Below are 20,580 nucleotides of genomic sequence, written 5' to 3'. Positions count from 1 at the left end.
TTCATGTTGCACGCGGCCAGCAAATCACGAGCACACTGCCCTCTGACCGAAAAAAGTGCCAAATGTGAAGCAATTCATGGTGATTTCACCTGGCCATGACCTAAATTAGATACCAGCCTGTCATATTCGATTACATTTGTTAAAACTTTTTCAAAAAATTATGTAATATATAGGTGACGTCAAAACAGCTGTTAAACTACATGAGCACAGAGCGCCATCTGCTGGTTAAACCAACATCATGCGAAAGAGACCTTTCACGATTACTTCATTTATTAATTGAGGCTGACGAGAAGCCAAAGGCGTTATTCTCAGTAAAAAGACAATAACCTGCACGACTTGAGCAAAGCATGTTTTTTATTAAGTGTACAAAACAAGTGCAAAATTGTGAGCTACATTAAGTAGGACTTGCCCGTTACAACATAGAGGATACAAATTGAAATGCAATACTTTAGAAGTGCATGGAGATAAAAAAGGGATCAATGGTGCAGTCTTGCGCAGTAGAAAAGATTACAAAAACGTTGCAAAACATGGACTGGAATTCACAGCTTTTGACAATTACCAAGTGCAAGGTGCTGAAACAATTTCTTCAGCAGTCTCCCTTTTAAACCAAGCACAGTGCAAAGATTTTACAAGGAAGGACCTCTGAACAACATTTACATAATACATTTAAACCAAAACACTTCGGCCCATAAAGTATAAGTTCTTCCTTGGATGCACGTACATATCTGCACGAAAACAGCTCGCCATTGTACCTTCCAGCTAAGACAAAAGAAACAGCAACTGTGCTGAAGCAACAATGCATGTGTAGAATGTTTGAAATGTGTTTATATGTAAGAGAATGCATGCAGAGTACCTAGTCATTGTATAGCTGAATATTGAGAGATGCTGGTAGATAAATCTATCTTTTAGATAACTGTAGAGCTGTGGGAACAGGCTATGCTACTTTTGTCTAAGATGGCAGGAACTGTAATCACACTTCAGCAAAAGTCTACGTGGAATATGATGCATTAATGTTAAAGAGCCTAGCTGGTCAGAAGGCATTTTGGGTTGTGGTGCAAATCAAGAGTAAAAAGGCACACAGCTTGTGGATTTGGGGTGACTACAACTGAAAATTAACACTCAAAAACACACAAACCTTGCACAGAATTAAGCCTGTGTTTTAATTCACCGATCATGTAGGCCCTCCAGTTTGCCATCTAAAGAATGGAGCACTTCAGCTTCTTTTTCTTCTCGCCTTCTTTCTTGGTGGGCACGACCTCTCTGGGTCCGTAGACGCTGGAGAAGCAGGCTGGGGTGCGGATCGGCTCTCTTAGACTGAGCAGCCATCTGCCCTCTCCGTAGTAGCTCAGCGAGCCCAGCTCCATCTCCTCGACGAGCTCCCCCTTCTGCCCTCCCTGCTGCACTGCCAGGATTTCCAGCAGATCCAAACCTGTTTGAACTGGCTCCACTCCCTCTGCACATCCCAGTGTAACATGGGCGCGGCTTCCCAGGGGTAGGGAGGAAGCACCCTCCACCTCCTTTTCGGCATCGGCTGGCCACAGCAGAAGCTGTTCTTCGGTGAGGGCCACCGAGGCGCCGACAGTGCGAGGAGTGACAAAGAGAGCACTCAGAGACAGCTCTGAGACAGAACCATAGAATTCTCTCACCGCCTGGAGGGGATCAAAGCAAAATGAGGCAACACAGGATTAGTTTTAATACACCGGGTGTGTGATGTAAAATACATGCGCGCTACATTTGTGATAACATACCGGATTCTGTGCGTACTCTTTGGCGCCGTCTTCTTTTCCATAGTTGCAGAATTTTGTAGTACAGTGGAGGGGCCCCTTAGATTTGAAGTACTGCTCCAAATCCACCTCTTTGTCAGCTTCCTGGGTGACTGTGGATGAAGACCAACAGCTATTTAGTCTCAGATTACAAAGTATTCGATACTTAAATGCAATTTTGTATACACTCACAGTCATTCAAGTGTTTCTTGAAAGCTTCCAAGGTGTCGAGTGTTTTTAGGAAATCCATGGAGGTGCAGCAAATCTTTTCCTTGGCAGGCGAGAGAAGGAACCAGCCAAAGAAGAGAGGAAGTGATGTTCCTTCAAGCTGACCTTTCATGACCTCTATCTGGGCTTCTGCTAATCCACGCTTGGTTTTCTTGCTCAGCTGCGCCGCGTCTCTGCTCCATTCGGTGCGCGGCTCTAAAAAGAGGGTAACGCAGTGGTGCTGCTCCGCGATCTCCGCCAGGCGAGCCAGGCGATCCAGGGAGTGGTTGGTGTCGTCCACCACCATCAGCAGCGGCGAAGATGTCGCTGCACCACAGCAGGCCACGACAGCCTCATCCAGAGCCTTGTAAGCATCCACCGATGATTCTGGGCTTTCTGGTTTCACACCGTGTTCGTCAGCACAGATGACAGAGCATTGATCTTGGTAAACATCAGCTATGGCGCGGGACAAGAAGCTTTTACCGCTTCCTGGAAGGCCTCTTAAGATAACAATGGTGCGAGAGAGTCGCAGGGTCTCTTTGGTCTTCTCTTGTTCCAGGAAAGCAAAACTCAGGGAGCCAGCTGCGGAGACTGGTTCCTCTTCAGGCTCAGGATCACTTTTCTCAGACTTAACGCCTTCGTTGTTGGCTCCTTCATCAACTACCTTCACAGCATCGGGCTCTTTGGCTTCGGGTTCAACGTCCTTCTCATCATTTGGAGGTTTGGCATCGCTTGTTGCTTCCGTTTTGGCTTCTTTCTCCTTTGTGGTGTCAGCCACATCACCACCCGCTCCAGTGTCCTTTGTGACCTGCAGTTCTGCCTCACTCATCACTGGCGCCGACTCTTCTCGGCTGGTTGGTTGCTGGGATTCTGGAGCCGACTGTACAGATTTCTCTGGCTCCGGTTCAGGGGCACTGTCTGCCAGAGGCGTCTGCACGTGGACAGGCTCTGGGACAGCCCCGGGTGGCTGCTCAGGATCCATGTTGTCCGCAGTTGGTCCAGAAGCCTTTTCTGACGAGTCATCCTTTTCTGTTGACTCCATTTTTGATTCTTCTCCGGGCAAATTCACCTCAATCTCCACTCCCGTTTTTTCTTCTGACAGCTTAACAGCTTCGGTCACAACCACCTCCTCCGTTTCTTTCAGGTTTATGGCTTGTGTCTCGTGGCCATTAACAGCGACCTCTGCAGCTGCTGGTTTCTCAGGCTCTGTGGATTCCTTTGGCATCTCCACGCATGACACAGCCTCTTTTTCCATTACAGCCTCCTCTGGCTGCACAGGCTCGGAAGCATCTGAAACCTCATTGCTCATTTCGGCATCCATGTTTGTTTTCACGTCTGAATTAACGCACCTTACACAAAAAGGAGAAAGGTTTTAGAAGGTCAACATTGATATGTGAAGACTAGCCCACATGTGAACCAGTTACTGAATAACCATGAATTCACTGACAATGTTTGCAGATGAAGCAGTGTCAATACCCTGAAGAAGCGTCATTTAAATCAGATTTTGTATTACAGATCTGATAATCAGGCTCATTAAAGCGCTTTGAAGGCTGCAAATATTGTGTCTGAAACAGGAAGATAATTTAAATGAGTTTCCGCTATTGCTTTATTTTTATATCTTCGCTAAACCTTAAGAGAATTATCGTCAAGAAAATGGAGGATTGATTAAAGTCCCTCTTGGGCGGCAGATTAACCCTTTATGACGGATTTAGCAGACACGCGAAACGCAATCTTGTCATGAGACAAAAGGGGAAGCCGAAGCAGTTGCGACTTAAATAAACATCACATTTTGCGAACTATTTAAGGCTAAAATCAAACGGCCTATGTTAAAGTCGTTTGTAACTAAAGTGAGAAAAGGAAATGTTGACACGCATAAAAGTCAGGAAACGCAGCACCAAACTGCGCAGTAAGAGGCGGCATCAAAACTGGGCACATTTAACCACAATGTGTGACATTAGGCGGTGGGTATAGGGCCAAATGTGAGCGAGAAGCGGGGTTCAAACGCGAACCAAGAGTCCCCGACATTTCCTGACGCGCACAATGTGACGAGGCGGGAGTGGGGTGCGCTTCAGGCGAGCGCCCACACCACCAGGACCACGACCACGACCACGACCACGACCCGGACCACGACCCGAACCACGACCAGCACCAGCGGGTAAACCGTGTTCGCATGCCGTGGACAAACTTTCTGCCATTTTCTGGCGTCGTGCAAGTCAATCAATGCCGGCGGAGCAATTTACTGGAGGCTGTCGCTGTAAACAGGCCGATATGAAGGGAGGCGAAGGCCGCCACACGCCTCCTTTTGTGTGCTCGTACGCCGCGTCGCTTACCGTTAAAGGCCGCCGTGGAGCTCGAGATGCTGCTGCTGCTGACCACGCGCTACTTCTGAATACAAAGCACGATTACGGGGCACACATGTACACGCACGTACCAGTTCACGGGAACGCGCGACGGGGCGTGGTCATGCACACGCCCCTGACACGAGGAAAAAACAGGTACCCACCAAAAAGAGAATTATTAATAAAAACAAACTAAAACTAATTGTGCTAATTGTGTTTACACAAAAAGGAGATGAATAACTTTCCATCCTGACTCTTCAGTATTAATTTAAAGGGCTAATTTATAAAAACGAATGATATAAATATGATCAATATGATGGTCTGCTCCCATCCTGTTGAACACATTTCATTTATCTACATATTTTAGCAATAATAGAATTTCGATTGCCGTGTTTGGGGAACATTTCACGTTGCATTCACACCCAGAAGTATTTTAATTTTGAAGACAAAATGACACTGAAATGACTTGTTTTGCTGTCTTCAATAATAACAGAAACAGGAAAATTCTCACAAGTTGATTTTAAATCATTGATTCTGTTTAAACACATGTTAATGAACATTAGTTGGACTCGATGACATCCTCAATGCTGCTCCACCTCATCAAGAGCCTAAAACCAGAATGATAATTGGTGAAAAATATCCTTTAAGTAACGTGCAGACCAAAACCAAAAAGCTCATTAAGGAAGAAACCTTCTGGATCGCATTAATGATGGCAGAATCTTGGTGTCGTCTGGCCAGGTTCAGGGCTTTCTCAAAGTAGGAGACACTTGACTCCATGTTTCCGAGTTTCACTGAGACAAAGAAAACAGAAATTTACAATCTGAAATCAGGTAAATAACATTTACTGCATATATAATATCATATAACCTAATTTAAATGACTGACATGCAGAAAATAAAGATCTGGGTCGGCATTTTTAGGTAAAGACACTAAGAATATTTACATTGTGACTGCGCTACCAGAACGTTGGCGTTGATCTGCCATTTTTCATCAGCAGTTTCATCGGCGGCGGCAGCTGAACGGACACCGTAGTCCCGGGCGTCCTCGTGGCGTCCGAGCTCGAGATAACACCAACCAATCTCATGAAACAGCCAGGTCTTCTCCAGATCACCTCGCACCAAAGGGATCTTCTTCTCCCAGCTAAATCACATAATGATGATCATGAGTCGGCGCCCAACATTCAAATGTTTTGGAACCTCGTTGCGAAGCATCAAAAAGCACAGTTAGTTTTACATAAATGACTTACACCTGGATGGCCTGCTGAAACTCTCCCATTTGGGCATAAACCCGCCCGATGCTGTCCAGAGCCCTGGACGTGGCTTCTGGGAGTTTACTGACAATCAGACAGATCAGCGGCCGTTTGAAATCATTGTCTGCTGGTTAGAATGACTGATGATGCGGGTGAAGATTCTCAGAGCTCTCACCACTGTTCTGCCAGCTCCAGACCTTTGTGATGATGCTCCAATGCTCTGTCCATCTTTCCTAACTCAATCCAGGCATTTCCAATGCACCCGTGCAGGTTCCCTAAAACCTCTTTCTTGTTTGGGAACTCCTTCTCTGACCATCCCTGCACAGTCTTCAGCACTTCTTCTGCCTTTTTTAGGCCACTTTTTGCATTTCCAGATGTCAACTCTATGTTGGAAAATATACAGCTAAGTATTTTAAACAATAAATCAGCAATAAGTTCAAGCCGAGGTTCAGTTTACCTTCATCAATGTCCTCTAGACTCTTCAGCAGAAACTCTGCAGGTTCTGCTGGCATTCGGGGAGAGGACGAAGTACCTTTAGAATTCATTTTCTTCTCCTTTTCTGGGGTTTCAGGGCACTCCTGGTTCCAAAACTCAGTGCAAATGTCAAGATATGCAAGAGTTTCCTCAATGACATCCTTCAGATTGTCCCCATTCTTCATCTTACTCTTCACCAAATCTACAAAACATTGAAAATTTGTAAATTATTAGAAATAAAAGTGGGGGAAATAAGTATCGAGTTCATTTTGCTAAGTTACTTTTGTCTTTGAGCAGGCCTTCCAGATATTTCTGGTCAGTGTAAAACTCTCTGAGCAGTTTTCTGGTTGTCTTCTCTTTCTTTGGAGTCTTTTGAATCTTCTGATTCTTTTCCCGTGTCAGATGCTCGACGGCAGCGATCGGTTGGTTTCTCTTCCCAGGATATTCATTTGGAAAAAGGTCAGGAATAATCACAAAACTATTGTCCAAATCTATAGGAAGCCCCTAATATGATCACTCACCGCATCTTTTTGTAAAACTAACTGCTCTTTTATCTTGGTCTTTACATCTTCTGGCCCTAAATCACACACACACACACAAGCAAAGGACTTTAAAGTGGAAAGATGTATTGGCCTATAGATACAGGTGCAGGAGCATGCATTTTTAGGTTCTCTGTTGCAGCCACTTAATTATTTGCATTTCATAGAATTAAGAAATTAAACTACACAAAATCTATAACGTCTCTAGCAACTGCTGGTTTCATAGAAGTCAATATTTTGGGACACAAAGACTTTTTAATAAAAGAAACCGGTTAAAAGACTTACTGCCAACCGAGTTTTCAATAGCCTCCTCTGCTTTCTGGATACCTAATCTGAACATCTGTGTGTGCGGGCGGATCCTCTGTCCCCGATGGTAAAACACCAGTGCAGACTGGAATTCCCCCATCAAGTATAACACCTCTGCTTTCTGGTACAAACCCTACAAAACATTACCATACAAAGGCGTTCGGGGGTATTGACAGGGTCAAGATGTAGGATTAAGAAGAGACTCCCAAAAAGTGCTGATTACCTCGAAAAATGTTTTATCTTTATCGATTGAAGCGTCTGCGTCCTCTAACGCACGTTCATACTGACCCATCTTCAGGTAACATTTGGACCGACCAACAAAGCAGGTCGTGTCACCAGGCTTTAGGGTCAGTGCCTAAGGAAAGAGAATGATTGCCATATTCTACTTTATTCCCTGCAGAATGATGAACTCTTGCTAGGAGCTATCCTGTTAGCTACCTACCGTTGTGTAGCTTTCAATGGCCTTTTTATACTCTCCTTTCTGGTACAACCAGGCTCCATTGGCCACTAAAGTCGAAAAAACCCCTTTTGGCTTTCGCCGCTCATCGTCTCCTTCTGCGTCTGACATTTTATTTTGCCACAAATAAATTTCTAGTTGTCCAAACTGGCCACCGGGTTCAGGTCACCTGTGGTATCCATAGAAACCATTCTAACAAACTTCGTGCGCAACAGCGCTATCTAGCGGCCACGCCGGGGATTCATTTAGTGGTCAACTTTAAAGTTCATACATGAGATTTAATGTGGGTTAGTATTAAAAATGTGATATATGTAAAATGACTTTTGTTACTTGACCAGAACAAAGGAAACAATTTTGGGGAAACCAAGATATGGCCAACTTTATTGAAACGGCTGGTTGGGGGAAAGAAAGGATGATTTCACCAAAACAATGAAAAAGATGAGGAGGCTTTTCTTCGATCACAAGATAAACCAGCGTACAATCAGGAATATAACAATACAAGGTATCCACTGTCATATCAGGTCTCTCTTACAAAATGAAACTTTCTTCCTCCAAACTTTTTTGCCGTCTTAAGTAAAACTAACCGGTTCGGATCACATTCACACCTCCAAGCATCCATTCTTCTACACGTTCCCTTCACGAAGTTAGCGCCCCGAATCTATCCGACAATCCTGATCTGTACTTGGTTTAGAGTTTCACATGGCCGAAAAGTGTCCTCATCATATACAGGTGGTCAATAAATACATATATAAAAAAAATGGAAAAAATAGGCATCATCACAAGACTTTACATTCCAGTATAAAGTATGTAGCAACCTGTAAATGCAGAACGCGCTGCCAACAAACACTGCACAGCTGTCTCCACTGCAGTCTTCACGCTTTATACGCCCAGACTAGACGGGTGAAAACAGTGCTCAAATCTACCTATTGGCTTTCGACAGGTGGGCAGGATTCAGTGCGAATTGACAGCTGCCAACGCTCTGACAGTTTCTTCAAGAGGGTGGAGAGGCTTTTGTTTTTCTTCCCGAATCATTGAGCAAGTTATTCGTTTTTCTATGCAAAAATACCTGCTCAGCAATAAGTCGGAGGCAGCTCGGTAATAACTTGCTCAATGCTCCATTTAGAGTTTCCCCAGGATGTCATTTCCAGCAATGACCCCCCTAAAAGCTCTGATACAATAGCTGCACATTCTATCAACAGCTGAGAGAACCTTTGGACCAGGACACCTAAAAGCTACAACAGACTGTAAATTTGTTCCATTTGTGGGAGAACGGAAACCAGACCTTTGGTCTCCCTTCTGTACGTGCTTTAAATCTTATATTGCATGTCGTCTTCAGGCTGCATCATTCAGTCAGTGGCATAGACAAGAATCTGACTATGAGTCAGTCATTAAATATGGATGGTGGGTTGAGGGGTTGGCATTGTTGAAAGGTCCTGATGTAAGAACTGTTTGGGTAGAGAGGTCCTCCAGTTAACCAAACTGGAAGAAGAAATTCCCTGGTCCAGATGCTGAAAGTTAACACACTCAAATTAGCTGAAAAATTAACACAACTAATACGGTTTCTTACAGTTTTATACACACATATGATGCAAAATGTACCTTCAAAACTAAAACCACCGGGACCCCCGAAGAACGCCTTAAAAATGTTGTTGGCATCAAAATCTGGAAAGGGACACAAAGAGCACAATTAGAACAAAGAACACCAAACAAATAATAGTTCTTCTAAGGCTTTACAAGCTCAAGCTAGTTAAATAAGCTGAATGGACTGAGTGGAGCACACACTCCATCTTTACTTTACCGATCCTCAAGACCTCCAACCTGACGTGTTCCTCCGTTACTAACCTCCCATGTTCATGCCCTCGTCCTCAAGATCCTGACCGCTGTCATATCGAGACCTCTTCTTTGCGTCTGACAGCACGCTGAAAGCCTCCCCGACCTCCTTGAACTTCTTCTCCTCTTCCTTCTGAACCTCAGAACTCGCACTACTGTGGCGGTCTGAACAGAGAACAGTGACCCGATGTCAATCTGCACAACGAAGGCTGTGAGGACACGTTGGGGACCTTTCGTGTGTAAGCACCTGGATGGTGTAAAAGCGCCCGTTTGCGATACGCTTTCTTGATCTCCTCTTCTGTGGCGTTCCTGTCCACTCCGAGAACTTTGTAGTAATCTTTCCTCTTGCTTTTCTTCAACTCCAGCTGGGCGTTCTTCAGGAGGTGTTTGTGTTCTACAGTAGCAGAGCAGAAGGAGAGGGTAAAAACAAGCAGAGCAAAGAACAAGGAATCATCTCAGTAGTAATAAAGCATCCTGGTTCTGACCTTTTGTCTTCTCTGTCTGGTAAACATGCTCATAGTCTCGCACGGCCTCCTCGTACTGTTCAGTGTCCATGTAGCTGCAGCAAAATACATTTAATCACCCTGACAGCCACACTGAAATCAAAGCTCCCTCCAGCCACGTCAAAAAAAGGAAAACCAAGACTTACCACTGTGCTCTCCGTAAATAGGCCTTGATGTAGGTCTCATCCAGTTTAACGGCCTTTGTGCAGTCTTCAATGGCCTGCTCCAATTTGTTAAGCTTTAAAAGAAAAGGAACAACGCGTCACCATGAGACTGAGAGACAGAACAGCATGGAAATATGAAGAATATGACCAATGGATAATAAATCTGGTATCATCTGAGAGAGGAGTCATCTGTGTTGCGTTTAGACTACAGAGGCTGTACATCTCAAAACATGCTGCTAGACAATCACAACTCATTTCTAACACAACTTGATTACCACACGGTTAAGATTCTCCCCGAATGAACACAAACGTCTGCCCGGTGTGTATTTCTCACCTTTGATCCAACCGTCGCCCTGTTACAATAGAGTTTGGCGTTTGTCTTGATGTTGTTTGGGTCTATTGTTAGTGCCTCGGAGTACAGGTCATACGCTGCCTCAAAGTTTCCCTCTTTGAACACCTTGTTCCCCTCCTCCTTCTTGGCTTTCAGTGCCTTGGCATTCTGCAAAGGTGATCATCCTTAGCGTTATTCTATCGAACAAGTTCACAAAAGTAACCCAAAACACCTCAAAGAGCAGTTGCAGCATTTGATTTCGACATTTGGGCCTAAACACAACGTTCAAAGTCAAGCGTGCGTAAAAATATACTCACTCTGCATGCCAGTCGAGCCTTTTCGTGGTCAGGAGCCATGCGCAGGGCTTGGACAAAGAACTGGACGGCCTTGTCAATGCAGTCCTCATAATACAGACATAGACCACGAACATACAGGGCATCTGCATTAGTTGAGTCCATTCGCAGAATATCACTATACAAAGACAGGTCGCATGAGCAACATTTTCACGACTGTCACAGCGAATCCCATCATCTGTGATGTTGTTGTACCTGGCTACAGACTGAGCCTCAGGGTAGCGTCCCAGAAGGGCCAAACATTCTGCCTTCAGTATCTTGAACTTGTGGCAGCTCGGTGCGTACTCCAAGGCCCGGTCCATGCAGAAAACAACCTGCAAATCACCAACAGTTACTCTCCGGCGCTTGTCTGCAAAGAGGCAAAATTCCAGTCACTAGACAACTGACCATTCGGAAGTCTCTCTTCTCAAATCCAATCTCTGCCATTCTCTCATACTCAAGGATGGATTCGGAATTTTTCAGCTGGAAGTAAATGTTGATAAAGGATTTATTGGTGCCCAGTAGTATTGTTTAAGCATGCACAGTAATATGATGCTCAAACTAGGTCAGTACAAACGTGACTTTTTTGTTCATGGATAATCAGGTGTGAATTGTTGGAGTTCAAACCCCAGTTATCCTGACCTCCTGCTGGGCTTGGCTGCTGTCTGGCTCTAGTTCCAGAACCCTCTGGAAACAACGGCTGGCAGCCATAGCGTTGCCGAGGGACAGGTGACATTTTCCCTCTCGTAGATGCCCCTGTGCGTAGAAGATTTACAGCTCACAATCTACATCTTAAATACTATAGATCTAAGTTCTGTTTCTTGAGGTCCATCTGCTTTTTGTACAATGTTGTCAAACGGTCCAACTTAATCACATCATAGTGTAAGAAATACCTGATGAAACTGTAAAACACAAGAGGACTTTCCCAGTAATAAAATGCTTCTTTTCCCGGGACTTGCCTTCATGAAGGAGTTATCTAGTCGCACAGCTTGCTGACAATCCTCTAAAGCTTCTCTGTACCGACACAACATCATTAACGTGGCTGCTCGGTTTCCATAATAACTTGCATTCTTCGGAGACATGTCTGCCAAGCATGAATATATGAATACAAATTACTGACATGCAATCATAGACAAAACGTTATTTGGCTCTTCAAAACTGACAGGAAGATCGCGGAAAGTAACAACTAATTACCGATGGCCTTGGTGTAGTAATTGAATGCTTCTGAATAATCCTTCTTCACATAAAAAGCATTGCCTTGCTCCTTGAAGCTCTCCGCCTCCCTGGACAAACAAGGTACAATGAGAGGAGGCATTTCTCAAAAATGTCATTATCACAAGACATAAGAAACACGTTCACAACATCAGCATGGAACAACAGCATGGCCCCGACATAACCAGCGTTACCTCTGCCCCCACTTAGCTAAACATAGATGGCTTCCATCAGATGGCTATTTGCGATGCACATCGGGCAGCCGAGCCAGGAACATATGACACCATCCCGCCGGCCACTGACATGACTTTTTTTGGAAGTCTTTCGTGTTTCACATCATCCAGACCTCGCAAAGTGGATAAATGTTAATATCGAGCTGACCTGCACGCACCATACTTAGATAGCACACGTATGTAAAAGACGCATTACCCGCCTGAACATGTTTTACGAAACCCAAAGTAATCTAGGGCGAGAATTGCAGCAAAGGGTGATACAAAGTGAGGAACCACCAAGCTAACACGCTGCGAGGCGATGAACAGTTAGCGGTAGCACCAGTTAGCTTTCGAGGTGCTATATGAAAAAGATGACGTGACAATCATTTTCGTTAAGACCTGGCAGTGCGACATTCAATCATAGGTATACACATAAAACCGTGACATCAAAGTCTTAAGTGCAATACCTCTCTAATTCTTCGTCACTTAGCAGTTCCATGTCATGATCCATATCACTGTCGGCCGCCATTTTGCCGTCAATGGGAAGGAGGGGCGGGGCCACTTGCTGCAGTGTCGAAGCGCTCCTATGGCAAAGTGTAAACAGGAAGTAGCGCTGTAGGTAAGAGGACGGTAGCATATGTTCCCGTTTATTTTCAGAACTGTGTCATTATTTATCTATTGTTAGACAGATTGTAACCCTATGGATATTTTAATTTTTGCTGCAGACGTTTTAAGCTTATAGTTAGCGCCATGTGAGGATTTTTCAGTCGTAATCGAATTCTTTGCTATTAGCTAACCATTTAGCATTCTGGTTAGCGCTTATTATTGGTATACGGGTAGCTAATGTCGCCGTAACATCACAGATGGCAAGTTTTCTTGCCTTTACTGTTATGTGCGTTATATAAATATTTGCAACTAATGGGTGTATCAGTGCAGTTATGCATGACCTACGTTGGCAATGTTTCCCGTTTATTTCATTAAATTGTGTGTGTGTGTGTGTGTGTGTGTGTGTGTGTGTGTGTGTGTGTCTTCCTAAAACAGATTGACAGTTTGAATCATGGGCAAAAGCTGCAAAGTGGTTGTGTGCGGCCAGTGGGCAGTTGGTAAAACTGCTGTGTTGGAACAACTTTTGTATGCAAATCATGTTGCAGGTAATTAAGACACATTCAAAGAAAGCCAGTAAGCCACTGTGCTGGATTCAGTTGAATAAATCCTTAAATGGACCTTGCATGATTATTATTATTCTCGTGTCAGCAAGAAAAAAAGATGCATTTTCAATTTACAGGCATTTCTGCTGATACACATCTGTTTGTTCCATCACCTTTTGTTCCAACACCACGCTAAAATATGGCATTGTTTATCCACCATTAGGGTCAGAGTCCATGGAGACCCTGGAGGATATCTATATTGGCTCTATAGAGACAGATCGTGGTACAAGAGAGCAGGTACGCTTTTATGACACCCGGGGTCTTCGTGATGGAATGGAATTTCCTCGACATTACTACACATTTGCAGATGGCTTTGTCCTCGTCTATAGCATCGATAGTAAAGAGTCTTTTAAGCGGATGGAAGCTCTCAAGAAGGACATTGACCGTCACAGAGACAAGAAAGAGGTGAGGACTAAAGCTGGTGACATCCTTAAGTGTGAGAGTTTGTTTATGGTTAATACATGTAGCTGGAACTGTCCAATTTACAGATTTCATCTATTTACATACCACTGTAGAAGACGGCCTTAAAGATTTCCTTACGTGTTTGTTGGTCTGGATCCACAGGTGACCATTGTTGTGTTGGGTAACAAGCTAGACAAGCAGAATGAGCGGAGGGTTGACGCTAACATGGCGCAGAACTGGGCCAAGAATGAGAAAGTGCGTCTGTGGGAGGTGTCGGTGGTGGACCGGCGCACACTGATTGAACCCTTTGTCTACCTGGCAAGCAAAATGACCCAGCCCCAGAGCAAGTCGACGTTTCCGCTCAGTCGCAATAAGAATAAGGGCAGCGGGTCAACAGACAGCTGAAGGACCACTGGGAAGGTGTGGGAAAGAGGAAAAGGTCACATGAGAGGGATTTTTTTTAAAAAAGTCTTTTCATTTTATGAAGGATTAGGTGGTGAGTTTTGCAGAATGTGGAAAGAAAATTCCAGATCTATGCTGTATTTGATAAAATACCTGTCATTTTTAAAGAAACAGAACAGCTCTGCACGATTCAAGGGCTATTCTGTATTCCCTGTGATTTAGGTCTCCTTCCTATAGTCATGAAAAGTAGTTTTTGAACTACTGACACTTGATCTCAGTTCATTTGACAGAAATCGTGGCATAACACTACCACTTTATTTACCTGTACAGCACATGCATCCCTAGAGTTATTATACTTTATTTTGGACCGTCTATATGCTAAACGGCTGGTCTTTTATTGCTACAGGTTTGTTGACCTGCTGATTTGTTACAGCTGAGATTCACTGCTACATATTTTAATCTGAACGATTGTCATTTGTTATGTGTGTTCATTGCCTTTACAGAACTTAAAGATAAAAATATTCAGGTCAAAGGTGGTTTCTGCAGGCTCGGGTGCTACTTTTTTTGATGGCCACATGTGAAATTTGCTGTTGCTGTTGTAAAACTAAGGAGCAAAACATTTTTACCCATTAATAAGTTACTGCTGAAGTTAAAGCTGCTATTTTTAGTAGTAAAAATGTAGCTGTCCGATCTTGTATTAATTCAGGGTGCAAACGAATTAAAGGTGAAGAGTTTGTTGGTATTTGTCTCGCATATTTTTGTATTTCCTGCCAAAAGCACTGTCATCCATTCGACAGCAACTCTTCTGTGTACAAATATTAATGTGTGAATAAATAAATAAATAATAAAAAAGTATATAGAAATCTTTGTTTTACCTCTAAAACCATAGGAATCGTAGTTAAATTAGACTGTTTTGTGCCTAACTGTTGCACTGAACTCGTAGTTCAGTCAGAAAGCTGTTGGAGATGAAGTGAAAGGAGTGAAAAAGAGCTGCTGTGGAGGGAAGGTCAGAGCTGAACACAAAAGCATCTCCTAGTTCCACAGGCGCTGGGAGAATGGAGCGGTTAATGCATGATAATGAGAACACCTCAAGTGGAACGTTCACAAAATGATATTCTGCTCACCTCAGTTCCCCCCAGGGCTCCATCATGTACGCTCTCAGTTCAGTCATGTTCTCTATTCCTGCTCCAGTGTTGTTTTTTTGCAAATTTGATGTTCACAAGTTCAGACCTTGATGTAAGGACACACAGTAGCTTCCAAGAAACAGCTCAAGATGAGGGATGTGATTCATGGATCTTTTTATTCCCTCAGCAGACACCGACCACAAAAGAGGAATTCCCGTTAGTCCCCAGGTTTTCCTGGGAGTGTGTGATTGTGTGATGGCCATTAGTTCTCTCACCCTTCCATGACAAGATCCCATTTTATCTCCTTTATTTTGTCAAAGGAAAAAAAAATACAATGTCACACCAGAAGCTGCTCCTGTTTTCCGTCCAGCTTTAGAGTAATAACTGATCTGTAAAGGGTGAACACGTCCGGCCAGGTCTTTACACCAGTGAGAAAAAGGAAAGTGAGACATCAACCCTCTCTACATCATCAGGTAGGTCTGATATTAGTTGACTGAATCTGAATTAAATGAAAGGCAATCTGAGCTTTCATTTCTTCTCTAACCTCTTTCTCTGTGCTAACATTAACTCTCATTAATCTAAGAAATATATGTAGAGTTAAAGACATAAAGGCATCATTACAGCTGAAACTACTGTATGTGGTTAAATGTAACAATTCATTCGGAGACCAACACCGAAAAAAATGTAGATTCTGAAGGAGTTTAAATCCAAAATGAAATTGTGGATATTTAATCTGATTATTTCTCACTCTGGTAATTATGTAATGGAGTAGTTGAGTTACTGATTGAGTGGCTCTAATTCTCGTATGCATCCGTGAACAGCACAGTGCACACACATGCTTTAGCTGTAAATTCCTTATCATCCACCACAGCAGCAGATAAATGTCTCGCTGCCTTCGCAGAGAGCTGATACGCCGGCATCGCGGCCGATCAAGGTCACCGTGTCCTTGACTGAGCAACGTGCAGCCGTGAATGCTGGGAATCCTTCCTCCGGCTCCACAGAACACGCAGAGCTTGATGCCTTTCCTGATTATCCAAGGACAGGCTGAGAAAGACACCTATAAATTTAGGTGATAAAACTAAAAAACAGGACTGATGGCTTGACCTTCAATGACAGGAGGCAACGGCAGAATTAACACAAGTCAGACTACTAATGGGGACCATTTAGTGAAGAACCTTTTGGTTCTCAGCACATCAAAACAGTAACACAGCTGCGCCGGCGGATTTAGACTTGATCTTCTGCTGCTTCACGGTTGAGCAGGATTCACCGTTTAGTCCTAAACCTTCACGTATGCAGCTAAGTGAGTCCATTCCTACTGTAGAGAACCTTGAAGGAGAGGCATTTCCATTCACTCCTGTGCACCACAGATGCAGCAGAGCCTGAACTTGTTTCCATTAGCTTCCGGTCAAATCTTGGCTTGAGACCAATCCTGCTGCCACAGGACGATTCTGAAACTGGCTGGAGAACGAGTAGCTGGAGGTTGCCAGATGAGCTGCAAGACCTTTTTTTTAGGCGTTTTGATAAACAGCCTGCACCCGCAAACACGCGTGTATTAATGCAATATTTGTGTTTTATCTGTCCATTTCCTCTCTCAGGTGATTTGACTGAATCATTTCTGTTCTTAAATGAATGATTAAACAATTCAAATGCAATTTTTGGAGCACTTTCATGAATCTGAACAGTCGTCTGTTAACCTCCCACACAAATACGCCCACCTTTCACATTGTTATTATGATTACCATCAAAGTGCAGGCCTGTCTGTGTTGTTCCCACAAAACCACATCCACACACAATTACATAGTAACTAAAAGGTTTTTTATGGATTCTAAAAGCTTTATTTTCCTAAATCCATCATTTTGTCCTCTCTATGGTACAACATTGTTGATTTATTTTTTTCCATTCCATCCATGTTTACAGTGTTTCCTGCTCCCAAGAGCTATGGAGGGATCCCCTGAATGGATGGTTAATGGTAGCATTTGCTCAAGCTGCGACCCCTGAGAAGGCCCGTCTAATATGAAGATAATCTCTAAAAAGGCCTTGAAGTACATTATTAATTTAGTCACTGTCAACGAGGACACATAAAGCTCACTCGGAAAAAGATTTGAAATATTTTCTCTTGTACTTAAAAAAATTTCAGTAAAACCATGTAAATAACAAATGACATAAAAGAAAATAAACATGTGTCACGTCCCTGTCAGCCATACAGAGCCCACAATAACACAGTCGTCTACTCGCTTCTATGATAGCAGTTCAGTATGACACAGATAACAATAGACACTCTGATAAATTCTCTATACTTACTTTATAGTTTCTACATATAATTTGCCTTCGCTAGATTCTTTATCTTAAGAAACTTCCAGTTCTTCAGGTCAGTTTCCACTGAGCAATAGAAACAAACAAACAAACAATGAATTTTAAAGGCTGTATGGTTCTCTGAGTAGTACAACAGGGGGTCATTTTGTGTGTGTGTGTGTGTGTGTGTCGGGGGGCTCCTTGTTCAGCGTCTTGGACTGTACTGAATGACAATTGCAGGTTTCTCACGGTAGGGGGCACTGTTGCACAACAGACAACTACACATATTGCACAACGACAAATGCATAGGACTTGCTGGGTTCTTGTGATTCCAGAATAACATGATACGGTGTAAGAAAATGAATGTTCTGAGTCCTGGTGAAAGAGACAGTTTGTTTTGGCAGAGGGGCGGTACGGTGTTGATAGGTTTCCATGCGACTGCTCAGTTGGAGGGGGGCACACAGTAATTTACAGTCGATGCTGGACTTGTGATGACACTCTTTCCAAACATTTGTTTCTGACTGACAGTGTTTTGCTCAGTGGAAGTCATCCAAAAGTCCCACCATCCCACTCAAACAGCGGAACAGCAACGTGGTGCGGCGCTGAAGCCCCCTCTTCTGCAACGTGAGAGCAGCTATAAATGGACACGTCTCTGCCGAGAGTCACAGCGTGTTGAGACTGACCGCGAACATCAAGAGACATCACAACAGCTCCTCATTCAAATGACTCTTTGCTGACAACGTGGAGATGGCTCTTGGCTGTGCTGGAGTACACAACACACCACTGGAGGTGTGTCCAGAACAGAAACACAAAGACACGGCAACACTAGAAACACTAATAAACACAAAGACTGAATCTATTGCTTTAAATGTGAGGCAGTTATGAATATACCATAACGTGATTATTCTCACATGATTGTTTTTTCCTCCAAGCAACCTTCTGGCTTAAACAGAGTCGGGACTGTAAAACCTACAATTACAGCAAAAACATCAACACAATTTTCATTTCTTCGGTAAAAAAATTGTTTTAAGGTGCTTTTAATATGGTTGCCATGGCACTGTGCTTAATTCCCTCCCACGCTGTGTGCAGACGTCACAGCTCAACGTCAATCAAGTACTGGTTAACGGCCTCTTCCCCCATTGTCATCCCAGTATTCAAGTTGTCCACGTTATTTTCACACACGGGGAGTGGGGAATGTCTATTTCACTGCCCCAGATGATGGCAGTGAAAGACAAATAGAAAGAAATGCAACAATAAGACAAAAGGCAGCATACAAGACAACATTAACTGCAAAATGCATCCATGCCATTAGCCTGGCTGGAACTTAATGTTCAGGCTGTATTTGCATGAAGGATGCACTGGAGGAAACAAAAAGTTGACAAATTAGCGGGATGAAACAAAGTCAAGTTGACAAGTTGACCTTTTCTGGCCTTTAAAGAGTGCTTAATGCTCCGACTGTGGCTGACTCAGAATGAGAGAAACAAATGTTTTCATTACACAAGCTCTGAGCTTGAGAGATGGGGCTTTTAGACTCGCACACGAGAACACAACGAGCAGATTTTCGAGTAGTCAAGCAACTTTTTCCGCTCTGAAACAAAGCTCTGATTTTGGTGAGGAGGGCTGTCAAATTTAACCCAGAGTAATCACAGGGTAGCTGAGGATGAATCATGATTAATCACCTTCAGAAACGCGGCCAATAAATTCCAGTTTTCTGCATTGCACCAGAACTTGGAGGCCTGACGAGAAGACGCTCAGAGCCGAGATGGCTTTTCAAGCACGTAGTGCTTCGGTGAAATGTGAAACTCCTTCTTGCAGTGTGTGCAAATCACTACTTACTCAATAGCTCGTGATTTTTCTCTACTGGGCCTTGCTGGGTAGGCCAGCTTTTCAAAACAGCCATCCCGCATTAACGCATTAATTCTAACAGCCCTACATGTTCAGCAAGCACTGGCAGGTTCTTCCAGCCACACAGCTTTTGTTGTGTCGTAAACCACCAAAGAAATAAGTTAAGAATGTTTAAACAAACATCAAGTAAAGGGACTTTTTGTGGCAACCACACTAAACTTACATCTAAACTTGTCTATATTTATTCTCTAATAAGTTACACAATAATATCCAAACCATATTGACCGATGGCTATTAAAACTGGCCTTTGTGCTCCAGCCACTGCTCTGGGGACTGTCCTCCTCTTAGGTCAGAATAAGAGGAGCAGAAACAAGGCATGATGGGGGATCTTGGCCTTAGCGATATGAAGAGCTCTCAGGTCTGGTGGCCTACTGAGCATCAGGACTTGTGCACTCGCTCCATTGTGAGTCAGGTTGGCTGCATAGTTTGTGTGTGAGCTCTGTCATGTGGCTCACTTCCAGGAGGGCCTGTGGGATGGAGGAGGGAAGGCTGAAGTCAGACGGAGAGCAGGTGAAGTCTTCAGTAAGGGGAGAAGATGATGGGGGTGTGTGTGGCCCGCAGTGGCCCCGGAGCAGGCCGGAACAGTGCTGGGCCCAGGAAGGGGGTCTGGATGAAGGCGGTGGTGCCCACTGGGTGGCGCAAAGCCAGTGGGTTGGTGGCCACCGTGCACAGAGTTGGCTGGGTGAGGGGACTGGGCAGGAAGCCAGTCGTCAAAGTCTTGGTCAGCTGCTTCTGCAAGGCCAGTTTGGTCTGGAGAAGACAGGAGGAGCAAGTGTGAGAGGACAGAGAGGACAGAGAGGACAGAGAGGACAGAGAGGACAGAGCACCCCTGCTGGCTAAACATGCTGTCACAAAGGTTTGCACACGCATCCTGGTGTGTTGCTCTGCCATAAACACCAAGAACTGATGGCTTGACTTCTGTTTTGTTTCAGGCTTAAAGAGCAGCATTTACCGGTACACATGCTTCACTCACCGTCAGTGATGAAGTCACAGGAATTTTATGTTAAAGAGATATTTATAACTGTCCCACAAAAACTGTCATTACCACATTCCCCAGGCTTTTGGTTGGATTATTAATTTAGTTTAAACTATTTGATTTGTTTTAGAATAAACAACAAAACAAACAGTCGGAAGGAGACTCGGCTGCAGAAGACTTCATGAATATTTTATGAATATTTTAAATCCTGCTTTCCTGTGTCTTTCGGCTACCAAATAAAAGCAGTTTCATGACATAAAGAAGTCACCACAGAGATACGTTTCTTATGCAAAAACATTTTTGTATGAAAACCCTTAAGTATGAAAAAGATGAACTGAACTAATGTCCATTTA

General features: G+C 43.8%; 5 protein-coding genes across 12 annotated transcripts in view; 1 reads left to right on the top strand and 4 right to left on the bottom strand.

The window, feature by feature from the left end:
• Nucleotides 1–336: 336 nt before the first annotated feature.
• cnp (2',3'-cyclic nucleotide 3' phosphodiesterase) lies at nucleotides 337–4,455 on the bottom strand. Of its 2 annotated transcripts, none has more exons than XM_057014244.1 (4): nucleotides 4,301–4,455; nucleotides 1,956–3,319; nucleotides 1,749–1,876; nucleotides 337–1,649 (listed from the first exon to the last, which is right to left on the bottom strand). In XM_057014244.1, the coding sequence occupies exons 2-4, from the start codon at nucleotides 3,289–3,291 to the stop codon at nucleotides 1,197–1,199; spliced, it is 1,917 nt and encodes a 638-aa protein (XP_056870224.1). In that variant the 5' UTR covers nucleotides 3,292–3,319; nucleotides 4,301–4,455; the 3' UTR covers nucleotides 337–1,196. The 2 variants fall into 2 exon arrangements, with proteins under 2 accessions (XP_056870224.1, XP_056870225.1); XM_057014245.1 differs by having other exon boundaries at nucleotides 1,956–3,305; nucleotides 4,301–4,450.
• A 246-nt stretch (nucleotides 4,456–4,701) lies between these two features.
• Nucleotides 4,702–7,523, bottom strand: odad4 (outer dynein arm docking complex subunit 4). Its single transcript, XM_057014256.1, has 11 exons — nucleotides 7,320–7,523; nucleotides 7,101–7,232; nucleotides 6,857–7,010; nucleotides 6,554–6,609; nucleotides 6,314–6,464; nucleotides 6,016–6,234; nucleotides 5,734–5,941; nucleotides 5,556–5,642; nucleotides 5,253–5,449; nucleotides 5,000–5,100; nucleotides 4,702–4,917 (listed from the first exon to the last, which is right to left on the bottom strand). Exons 1-11 carry the CDS (start codon nucleotides 7,443–7,445, stop codon nucleotides 4,891–4,893), a joined length of 1,458 nt encoding a protein of 485 aa, XP_056870236.1. The 5' UTR covers nucleotides 7,446–7,523; the 3' UTR covers nucleotides 4,702–4,890.
• Nucleotides 7,524–7,686: 163 nt separating this feature from the next.
• On the bottom strand, nucleotides 7,687–12,507 carry dnajc7 (DnaJ (Hsp40) homolog, subfamily C, member 7). Of its 2 annotated transcripts, XM_057014255.1 has the most exons (15): nucleotides 12,386–12,486; nucleotides 11,901–12,052; nucleotides 11,689–11,777; nucleotides 11,454–11,578; nucleotides 11,137–11,250; nucleotides 10,903–10,977; nucleotides 10,711–10,829; nucleotides 10,480–10,633; nucleotides 10,166–10,330; nucleotides 9,814–9,905; nucleotides 9,650–9,723; nucleotides 9,412–9,558; nucleotides 9,177–9,329; nucleotides 8,934–8,996; nucleotides 7,687–8,842 (listed from the first exon to the last, which is right to left on the bottom strand). In XM_057014255.1, the coding sequence occupies exons 4-15, from the start codon at nucleotides 11,574–11,576 to the stop codon at nucleotides 8,805–8,807; spliced, it is 1,317 nt and encodes a 438-aa protein (XP_056870235.1). In that variant the 5' UTR covers nucleotides 11,577–11,578; nucleotides 11,689–11,777; nucleotides 11,901–12,052; nucleotides 12,386–12,486; the 3' UTR covers nucleotides 7,687–8,804. The 2 variants fall into 2 exon arrangements, with proteins under 2 accessions (XP_056870235.1, XP_056870234.1); XM_057014254.1 differs by lacking the exon at nucleotides 11,901–12,052 and having other exon boundaries at nucleotides 12,386–12,507.
• Nucleotides 12,492–14,672, top strand: nkiras2 (NFKB inhibitor interacting Ras-like 2). The gene is made up of 4 exons (XM_057014268.1): nucleotides 12,492–12,537; nucleotides 12,960–13,069; nucleotides 13,290–13,531; nucleotides 13,691–14,672. The coding sequence occupies exons 2-4, from the start codon at nucleotides 12,976–12,978 to the stop codon at nucleotides 13,931–13,933; spliced, it is 579 nt and encodes a 192-aa protein (XP_056870248.1). The 5' UTR covers nucleotides 12,492–12,537; nucleotides 12,960–12,975; the 3' UTR covers nucleotides 13,934–14,672.
• Nucleotides 14,673–16,847: 2,175 nt separating this feature from the next.
• The window catches only part of znf385c (zinc finger protein 385C), a 62,172-nt gene continuing 58,439 nt past the window's right edge, over nucleotides 16,848–20,580 (bottom strand). For all 6 annotated transcript variants that reach the window (XM_057014246.1, XM_057014250.1, XM_057014249.1 and 3 more), the window contains one exon: nucleotides 16,848–20,001. In XM_057014246.1, the coding sequence (XP_056870226.1) occupies nucleotides 19,771–20,001 (231 nt within the window). In that variant the 3' untranslated portion in view covers nucleotides 16,848–19,770. The remainder of the gene's footprint in view (nucleotides 20,002–20,580) is intronic.

This window comes from Takifugu flavidus, chromosome 18 (assembly GCF_003711565.1).
Source record: "Takifugu flavidus isolate HTHZ2018 chromosome 18, ASM371156v2, whole genome shotgun sequence".
NCBI classification, from domain to species: Eukaryota; Metazoa; Chordata; class Actinopteri; order Tetraodontiformes; family Tetraodontidae; genus Takifugu; species Takifugu flavidus.
The sequence above is the reverse complement of the archived record's forward strand: the minus strand, read 5'-3'. Positions and strand labels throughout refer to the sequence as shown.